At 40.9% G+C, this 10,380-nt stretch overlaps 1 protein-coding gene across 1 annotated transcript; it reads right to left on the bottom strand.

The window, feature by feature from the left end:
- Window positions 1-1,238: 1,238 nt before the first annotated feature.
- LOC131242386 (protein DETOXIFICATION 27-like) lies at window positions 1,239-8,744 on the bottom strand. Its single transcript, XM_058240979.1, has 8 exons — window positions 8,454-8,744; window positions 4,940-5,481; window positions 3,466-3,552; window positions 3,117-3,173; window positions 2,589-2,827; window positions 2,133-2,251; window positions 1,930-2,016; window positions 1,239-1,539 (listed from the first exon to the last, which is right to left on the bottom strand). The coding sequence occupies exons 1-8, from the start codon at window positions 8,727-8,729 to the stop codon at window positions 1,450-1,452; spliced, it is 1,497 nt and encodes a 498-aa protein (XP_058096962.1). The 5' UTR covers window positions 8,730-8,744; the 3' UTR covers window positions 1,239-1,449.
- Between the last annotated feature and the right edge of the window lie 1,636 nt (window positions 8,745-10,380).

A 10,380-nucleotide genomic window follows, 5' to 3' on the forward strand; every position in this document is an offset into this window, starting at 1 on the left:
GGAGTCCAAAGAAACTCCATGTATTCGGAGTAGTAATCCTTGAGGAAGACGGTGATCGACTTCATCACATTCATCCCTGCGTCAGCAATCCATCAGCTAATTTATCTAGACTACATAACACCTTTATATGGAAGTATAGTAACCATCTTAGTTGTCTAATGAATATGAGTCATCAATTTTCATCATACCAAGTGAGGTTAATTTGCCTATCAGCTGAATTGGTCTTGATAAATTGCAGCCACATCTCTTGGTTGAAATCAAGTCCATAAGTGACCCATCCAATATTGTGTTAGCCTTTCCCTTGTTGCTTTCCTACTTCTTTGAAATACATGACTTGCTCAAGGGTAAGTACCTTGTGCAAGCTTAAATCAGCTCTCCCATCAAGCCTTCACAACTTCGAATCTGAAATTAAGAAGTTGACTTGGAAAAGCATACCTAAATCCATATGGGTGCACTCAGATACAAGGTTTAAAGAGCATTATCATAAAATGGAAGTAACACCAGCTCTAGTATTTTCTCCTATTGAAAGAATGTCTGCTCTTGCAACATTTACCAGTATGTCAAGATTAAAGAATTTATTATCAATTGTCGGTAGGGATGACCCCTAAATCCATATGGGTGCACTCAGATACAAGGTTTAAAGAGCATTATCATAAAATGGAAGTAACACCAGCTCTAGTATTTTCTCCTATTGAAAGAATGTCTGCCCTTGCATCATTTACCAGTATGTCAAGATTAAAGAATTTATTATCAATTGTCGGTAGGGATGACCCCTTTTAGGATCTACTCCTGCTTTTGTGAGAAAGAGGACATATTGAAGACTCCCTAGAGAATTTGACTTCTGATTATTACTCTGCTAATTCTATTTTTTGAATTTTAGCCAATCATGCGGTTCCTTAGGTTAGCATGATCAGGAGGACTTGTATATTCTGATTTTATCATTGAGTTCGCATTTCCCATGCTGAAAACTAGCAAGTACGGCAGCTTCTAAAGTGGGTAACGGACAATCCAAGGTTTGGACCGGCTTGAATTTTGAGCAGTAAGTCCTTGGTTGGGCAATGTTATTCGCGACTTACATGTCCCACCCACGTTCTAGGTGGGTACTTGTGCCGTGTGTAAAGGTCTACGTGGAGAGGATGCGTGTGGGGCTTACCAAACCTCCTCTTTTCCAAAGTATGATTTCGGTTTCCAGTCTTTCATTGGAACTTCGGAGTTTTGAAAGGTTTTCCAAAAGGAAATGGAGGGTGAGCCATACTAACTTTGACCCCAAGGAATTGGGTAGATCAAGTGGGTCCACTTCCTTTCCATTTTTATTATCCTAATGCAATTTGTTAGACAATCCAATGAAAAAAAAAAAAACATGGGAACTAAACAAATGAAATTTATTTTAGAAAATAGATCAATATTTCAAACAAAGATTACATTTCAAATCTCTAGATTAATGAGGTTTTAAGACACCGTGGAGTCTTTACTGCCGTCTGAAACTTCTAACACGTGGTGGCCCCCATATTTATCAAGGCGAATCCTAGCCTTTTCAGCCTGCAAAACAAAATCTCAGCCATTTAAATTGCCATATAGAGAAGTGAAAATCTCAACCATTGTACTCGGGGAATATAATCGTTTGTCTGAACCATTCGTAAGGGAAGTCCCACCATAGACCAGTTATGGTAGAAAAATCGTACTGATCAGATCACGTTAACCACCTGACCAGCGTCTTAGAGATTGGCGGCAGGGACGAGATGATCCAGCACTGAAAATGTAAAGGTCCCCAATCGGACTACCACATGAAAAGCAAGGAAAAGAAGTGATTTTCTCCTCTTCTTTGTTTCTTAAACGGAAGAAATTGTCAGATAAAGAAAATTTGGACTCTTTATTACCCTTTCTCTCCCAAAAAAACACTAGAAAATTTTGGAAGATAAATGAGATTACCTCCATATCCCAATTGCACCGGATTGTGATGATGGCCAATATCAATGTTTGGATAAGAGTCCCACCGATCATGCCGCTCCATATACCCTGACATATTCCGTGCGGGAAAGTCATACATACACCAATGCTCTGTCTATAGTCTCGGAAAATCTAATTAAAATTTCAAGCTTGGAAGAAAAAGCTCAAAAAGATTTCAAGCTTACCGCAACTCCGAAATTGAACAAGATTGCCAATATAATTCCAGCCGGAAGTCCGATGAAGTAGTAGCATCCAATGTTTATGTATGCGACGTGTGCTTGCCACCCCGAACCGACCGCAACACCTGATAAGATGGGGCATTAAATCTGAGGAACTTGGTCGACAGGTCACTGGCAATATGCTCGCTGGCCCTTTTCGACTGGCCCATGGGTGGGATTTTTCGTCCACGGGTTTAAGTTTTTTTTTTTTTTTTGTCCTATTGACACGAGGCCCAATCCAATGCCTTGGCCCATTTTGAGGGCCCATCAATGAGACCGAGGCCTGAATTTTAAATTAATCAATATATGGGATGGATGTTTGAAGCCAGATATAAAATGGCTGGGCTCTAATCTGATCTGATCTAATCCAGGACCAACTCGCTGTCGCTCCTGATCAGCATAGAATGGAAATGAGGGACTCACCTGAGAGAATAGGCTGCACGCTGTTAAGGAGAATGGTGACGGCAAGCAAGATTGACAATTTGTCGACTGCTTTGATAACGATCTCATTTGAGGTGAAGATGAGAGCAAACTTATCATGGAAGCCTAGTATTAGAGCAAAGAAGATTGCTCCTATCACCATCGAAGTTACCACAGCAACGATCGTCGCAAACTTGGCTGCTTTCCCGTTGCCCGCCCCAAGTTCATTAGCTACCCTCACTCTATTTCATCACATGAAATCAGATATCTTTAGTAGATTGAGGTCACATGTGGCCCATCCATGATCGCGCCTGCATGGCTGCATACTCAGATTATTTTGACCATCCATCTGATGGGCCAAACCGGACTATACGTGGATCAGACCCGGAAATGTCTGACCAGTGTGATATTTATATGGTTTTGCACCTGCAACAGCACCCACATGATGGACCGTCTGGATCATCCATCTATGCAACCATGTGAGTCCATGGTGGAAAATGTCAAGTATATATGATAGCCGGAGATACTTACCCAGTAGCTGCAAAGAATGCGAAAGGAATCATCAATTGCCACCCATTGATGTTCATGCTGCCCAATGTAACAAGTATCAGACGGTTTCCATGATCTATTAAACAAAGGTTCAATTCAAGTGTGTTTAAATGGCAAGTGGCAGAAACCAATAACTTGGTGTGCATTCGATGAATGCAGGCCATCATCAAAATGTCTTCTGCTAGTAGTTTCTAACTGTTCCATCTATAAATTTTTCATGACCATCCAAATCCGGATGATCACACACACACACACACACACACACACACACACACACACACACACACAGAGAGAGAGAGAGAGAGAGAGAGAGAGAGAGAGAGCAACTGACCATATTGAAAGGGCATCCACTGCAATCTCAGCGTTCTTCATATAACCAGCCAGCAGGATCAACAGTCTATAATACCAGTTCTCCAAGCTATAATTCGAGGGGGAAAAAATGGATGAATCTTCTTCTTTTGATAAGAAGAGCTGGCTAGCTAAGCAAAAACCAACATCTAACACGAGGCAGAACCACACTACAATCGCACAGCTCATCTGGTAGGCTACCACGGATTGGTCATGGCACAAAATCTTATCGGACGGTTTCTTCTTGCTATCTGACCCATGACCTAAATAAAGGACTGTTGGAAAAAGGCATGACCAGTGTCCAACTTCAATTCAATGATAAAAGGCCCACCAGTTAGATGGGAGATGATATGGTAGGAGATCAGGAATGGTTGACGTGGTGAGCCATTGTGTCAATCAGGACGGTCCATCTAGCTAGTGGATCCCATCATGGATGGTCTATTTATCCTTTAAGAAATTTTAAAATAATAATAATAATCTATCAGAAGGTCCTATCCACCACTTTTGTTTATTTTCAGTCACTTAAATGGTGACCATTAGCTATTTTTGTTTACAACCGTCACTTTGAATCCAAGTGTTCAGATGGCTACATCATCTGATCCGTGTGTAACTTGAACCATCTGCTATCCATAGAAGGGCCCACTGGACTGACAAATCTGATTGACACACGGACCTGCCACGTGTAAGGCGGAGGGATGGGTCTATCATATTCCTGTTCCACCGGCTCTACAATAACATCTCCATGGCTACGATACGAATATCATTTCCATGGACTGCAAAAATAGGGCTGGACCACCAGTAGAGCAGTTAATGGGGAAGGCCTGGGCCGGGCTGAGGTATGTTGAAGGCCGAGAAGGGCCCATGACAGGTCAAAACAGACACTCACCTTTGTGCAGGATCTTGGTTTTTCAGTAGCTATGATCTGCATGTGCTCATCATGCATGATATATGGAGTAAAAAATTATAAAAAAAAAAATTTTAAAAAAAAAAAAAAAAAAAAAAACGCACTTGAAATTCTAAACTGGCCATGTCTGGCGAGGATGACGGACCGTTAAACACATCCCAAGCCCAGCTCTCAATTAAAACAGGCTTATATTTTGGTCCAGGCAGGCCTTCATGCCATTATTACAGCCCAACCTACCCCGAAGTGGGTTGGGCTTGAATGCCCAACGGGCCAACCTGACCCATTGCCACCTCACCAGACCTAACTCAACGGGAGTGAGCCCACATATTAGACATACGTCAATGACTGGTACAAGGTGGGATTATTTTTTTTTTTTTAAGTGCTCAGCCACATCCTTACTATGGCCCACCATAATCAGTGGTGTAGAATACATGATCATTCTACACACACACACATACACACACACACACGCACGCACGCACGCACGCACAGAGAGAGAGAGAGAGAGAGAGAGAGAGAGAGAGAGAGAGAGAGAGAGAGAGAGAGAGAGAACCATAACATGATGCCGGAAGCGACCGATAGCTTGATAAACTCCCACAAGCCGGAGAAGGCCTCCCAAGAGAATCCAGCCCACGAGAGAGGACAGCCTCCACATGTCGTATACGCAAACAGAAGCACCAAATTCAGCCACCATGAGACGCCCGTCATCAACGCCGCCGCAAACAGTCCAAGATCAAGTTTATATACAAACAGCCAGCTTATGAATAAATGAACAACCAGCGCAAATCCCCCCGTCCATGCGGTGACTGCATTCTTCTTCTGGCATTGGAGGAATCTATTTATAGGTAGCTGGAAAACCAAGGCGAAGTGCTGTGGGATGATCCATATTGCGACGGTCCCCGTCAGTGTTGCGATCTCATCCGTCAGGCCTGCCAGTTTGAGGATCGGTGTTGTGAAGATATAGATGGGCAGCGAGAGAAGTGAACAGAGGAAGAGAACGATCCACGATCGCTGCAGGTAGATGCCCAACATGGAGTATTGGCGGGCCCCGAATGCCTGGCCGCAGAGAGTCTCCAATGCGCTTGCCATGCCTAGCTGATGTGTTGTTTCATCAATTAAGAACTAACGCAAGTACAAACAGCTGATATGTTGTTTCATCAATTAAGAACTAACGCAAGTACAAACAGCTGATATGTTGTTTCATCAATTAAGAACTAACGCAAGTAAACAGGAACACTACATTAGATATTCACAGCTTACATCCATGTATTACTTTTGAACCATCAAACAGAGTAAGTTGCATGCTCTTATTGTCAAAAATCTGCCTACTTTTAATTTCTTTCCAAATACCTGCTCAATATTTCCACCGTTTGTCATTCTAACCATCGACCGTCAAGTAAAATATTCTATATTTTCTGTTTATGGCTCGTCTAGGGGAAACCCCGGGCCCTCCGGCCGTGGGGGCGTTTGTAGGGATGACAAAGGTATTTTTCAGTTTGCTTTCTCTAAAGGGTATGTCGTCGGTTCCAGCTTTCTGGCGCAAATGAAAGCTGTTGTCCACGGTCTCTTCATCTGCATAGATCAGGGGTTCTCCACAGTTGAGGTCGAGAGTGACTCCCTCTCTATGGCAAATATTCTCTCCAACATTTGATTCTCATATTATTGCTCAACGGGCCCATCCTAATATTTATTTTTCCCATCCAACTTGTCCATAAGGTCACAAAGAAGTGTACGAAGGGAATAAACAAATGTCATCTTGATCAAAAGCTTTTATAGCCCACAAGAAGTTTTTAATGGTCAATCACTGCTTCTCTTGTGGTGTGGTCCACTTGAGATCTGGATCTGCTTCACTTCTGTAGTCATGCCATAAAATGATGGCAAAACGGATGAACGGTGTGGATATACAATACTTCAAGGTAGGCCCACAGTCAGGGCCGCACCGTGTTGGTCGAGTCCCGCGAGTACCATGCCGCACCTAATCCGTTTCCTGTGGTGAACCAACACTACTGTAAAATGAAATAGAAAGAAAAGTTGCTCTCGAGTGGGCCATGTATTGATGTCCATGCCGAATCCACTCCAACCAATCGATTCACCATCTTAAATTAACCGTACATCACAAAAATCAGAGTGGTCCTTGATTCAGTGGGCCATAGAACCGCTAAATCATCGAAACTGTGGCGCCATCCTAGAGTTTTACATGTCCCAACGTGATAGTTATACAAAGTCCAATTCAACCGTAAGGTAACCCACTAAATTAATACATAAGAACAAAAAATAAGGCCTAAACGGGATTTAGGTGGGCTACAGTAATGGAAACTGTTTTGGTTGTATCTTTTTGATAGTCTATTCCGAATCACAAATTGATTGTAAATTTGGTACCTGAGCCTAAAATGGAGTGACAAAGTGGTGGCTCCGGGTGACTTTTACAGGTGGGCCACTTCAAATTTTGATGGATGAAAAGACCAAACATGAGGTAGATCCAAATCTCAGGTGGACAACATTAGAGGAAATATTGGTGATTGAAATTTAGGTCAAACTGCTTTTGATCAAGCTGATGTTGGTGTTTTTCCTTACTATAGGTCTGCGTGACCTAATCGACAGGTTGGATGGCATAAAAAAATTACCGTGGGACCCAAGTAGTTTTTTTATTGGTAAGCGTACAATTGACACTATTTCCTGTTGTGGGGTCCACCTGATATGTGGATCTGCCTCATTTTCTGGCTCATGCTTGAAAAATTATTCACAAAGGATGGACGGGATCAAATGAAGACATCATTGTGGGGCCCACCGCATGATCACATGTACAATGGATTCCGAATCCGTCCCTGGTATACCAGGTGAATTCATTTCAAAAAAGGGGTAAAATCGTCTTTTCATAATAACTCGTTACCAATTTGTAGTCATAGTGCAAGCAAGAAGATTTTTTTCTCATTTTTTTAAAATGTTGTGCGGCTGTTTGGAAATTATTTAAAAACAAGCGGTTTTTTATGGCCAGAAACTTAGTCGGCCTTATGACAAGAGCTCTTCTTTTAAAAAAAAAAATTAAAAATTAAAAAAAAAAATTAAAATTTTTTTTTTTTTAAAAATTGCCTTTTAAACTGAGATTGCAAAAGATGGTGTGCTCCCACCTTTCCCATTTAGATTGTTGGCAAAATCGGTTTCCATCTTGCCGTCGTTGCGAAAGTTCACGGAGCTCAAAATTATTGGAAGGCCAACTCCTTGACCATTTACTATTTCTAATAAAAAAAATAATAAATTTGAAGCAATGCAAAGATTAACAACTTTGTCCATCCGGCACATCCGGAGGAAAGCCAACAGAGTAATAGACGCCCGATGCGTCTGGGTACCTAAAGCCATACCCTGGATTCTGCCCTCCCGTGCGTATCCAGAGGAGAGCTCCTCCTTGTCCGGGCGGGTTTAGGATATATTAAGAAAAATTAGTCTTGGTTTGCACAGTTTTCTTCTTTACGATATGCTGCCCCCTCCTTCCCTTTGTCCCGAGGGGCCAGCCTGAATTGTTTATGTTCTGTACAACTTGGCAAAGTTTAATACAATTCTCTAGTTGTTTTTAAAATAAATAAATAAGAAATAAAAATAAAAAGCTCAAAGTTAATAACGGACTCTTGCAGGGGCGTTTGATAGGCATCATGAGGACATCAACATCACCAAGTTGACTATATTTTCGTGAGAATGGGCGCTTTGCTGAGATAGAAGAGAAGAAAACTAGCCAAGCTACCGATATGGCTGTCATCACGATGCCCATACGCAATTCTCTTTCCACACTTACAGTGGAGAAATTCTCTGTCTATTATTGAAACCGAGAAACTCTTTTTATAGAGATGATACAACCCTAAAATAGAATACATATAATTTAAGAAAATAATATGAAATTTAATCAATTACAAGACTAATTATAAATCAATAATCTATTTACATAATGTAATACACACACACACACACACACACACACACACACACACACACACACACGAACGTATTCAATAGCTTGAACTGAAAAAAGAAAAAGAAAAAAAGAAATTAGAGCATGGAAAGGAAAATATTGGTACCAAAAGACCGAAATTGAATCCGACGAGGACGGTATTGGCTATGGACATGGCTGCAAGCTCTACGTTGCCGAGATGACCACTAAATGCAATCGTCACCACATTCGTGGAGTACATGGCGATCCGACAGAAAATAGCGGGGCCCGCAATCTGCCATAGTTTCTTGGATTCGTCCTTAACCTTGCCAATTAAGTTACCTTCTTCTTCTTCTTCCCTTTCTTCATTTGATCTGATTTCGGGCTCAAGTAGCAAAGGAAATGTTTCTTTTCGCTCAACCATATTCGCTTAGAAGGATCTTTGTGAAGAATGGTGATGGAATATATTTCAAATCTTTTGGGTTCTTAGTTGTATATAAATAGGTGATTATATGGACAGGTAAATAGGCGAAAGGGAGGAATCATAGGATCCTCCACCACAGGATTTTCACAGTGCACTTGGTTTTGTTTTTTTGTTTTTTTCTAATTTTGCGAAGGGGGCATATGTTCCATAATCAAGACGGTTGGTATGTGGCGTCCCATCACAGGTGGGCCAGATAGGAAGATATGCCTGCACGGACTCTCCCACGGATCCAACATGGTGTGTATTCTGTCTTTATCATGGTTGACAAAAATTTCAACATCGCCCATTTCATACCATGTAAGAAAACTCTTGACACTACATGCACATTGCAAATCTATTTTGACACACGTATCATCCACTGGCTAATGGACAAACTTAGGTAGTGAATTATACAATTAGAAACCTTATACGATGCATTTCGGATGAAGCCCAAACAATGAGATTTGGTATTGACTCAGGCAGAATTCAAGTTCAATAATATGTTGAACCGTTCCACCAGCAATTCTTCATTTGAAATTATATATGTACAAGTACCTCGACACACCTTTGATTTGGTTTCCCTGTTAAAACTTTGAGCGTGAGCATTACTACAGAGCATATGGCAGACCGAATCATAAGAGTACACTCTGATATTCAGGTCTAGTTGAAAGCATCCAACCACAAGTATAAGGAGAAGGTTGACACGCATCGACGTTTGAAGGTATTCAATGTGGGCGACAACGTGATAGTTCATTTGCTCAAAGAGAGATTTACGACTAGGACATATAATAAACTAAAGAACAAAAATATTGAATCAGTACCCATCCATTGTGAGATAAATGATAATGCTTATGTTGTTGATTTTTTTGAAGATTTAGAGATCTCATGCATGGTCAATATAGCAGACCTGTATGAGTATAATGAACCAAATCTGTTGAATAACTCGAGAACAAGTTCTTTTGAAATGGAGGGGAGTGATGTAGAACGGGTCGCAGACTCATTCATGGCTAAAATAGACCAAGGAAAAGGAGCCAATAAGGATCAAACACACTCGGCATAGTTCAGCCAATCGACAGGTCAAAATTTCGCCAAAATTTTCAGATTGCTTGTTGGCTGATTTCTATCAATTTAGAATGGTCAAAATCTTGTTTGACAGAATGAAATACTGTTACAGATTGCTTGCATATTTCTTTCACTTTAGACAGGTCGGCAAATCTTGTTGACAGGTCAAAATTCAATTCGACAAGTCGACAAATGGGGTCGACATGTCAAAAATTATAGAATTTCTAGTTTAAATCTGTGGACATTGTTTTGTTGTTCCAACCCATCAACTCAAGAGGTCAAAGGGCAGCAAAAATTTGCATATTTTCTGAATTTGTTTTCTAGTTTGATTAGGATTCTTTGATTATGTTTTTATAGTTTTTTTTTTTTTAGGGTTATTTAAAGAGTGTTAACGCTATTTTATTAGAGATTCTATTAATGAATTTCTTTAGAAGTTCTATTTCTCTCTTGGATTTGAGATTTTTTTTCTTGTGAATTCAAGCGCACCTTGTGGATTCAAGGTATCTACCGATCAAGGAAGACGTTGATTGACCTCATCACGTCCTTCCCT

This window comes from Magnolia sinica, chromosome 4 (assembly GCF_029962835.1).
Source record: "Magnolia sinica isolate HGM2019 chromosome 4, MsV1, whole genome shotgun sequence".
Taxonomy (NCBI): domain Eukaryota; kingdom Viridiplantae; phylum Streptophyta; class Magnoliopsida; order Magnoliales; family Magnoliaceae; genus Magnolia; species Magnolia sinica.

Bases quoted from the DNA above. Each gene is read 5' to 3' on its own strand.
- LOC131242386 (XM_058240979.1), bottom strand. From the start codon at position 8,729: ATGGTTGAGCGAAAAGAAACATTTCCTTTGCTACTTGAGCCCGAAATC. The intron at 5,482-8,453 runs GTACCAATATTT...ACAACACATCAG, and splicing joins GATTCAATTTCGGTCTTTTG to CTAGGCATGGCAAGCGCATT. The intron at 2,252-2,588 runs GTGAGTCCCTCA...CCATCTTATCAG, and splicing joins CGTGCAGCCTATTCTCTCAG to GTGTTGCGGTCGGTTCGGGG.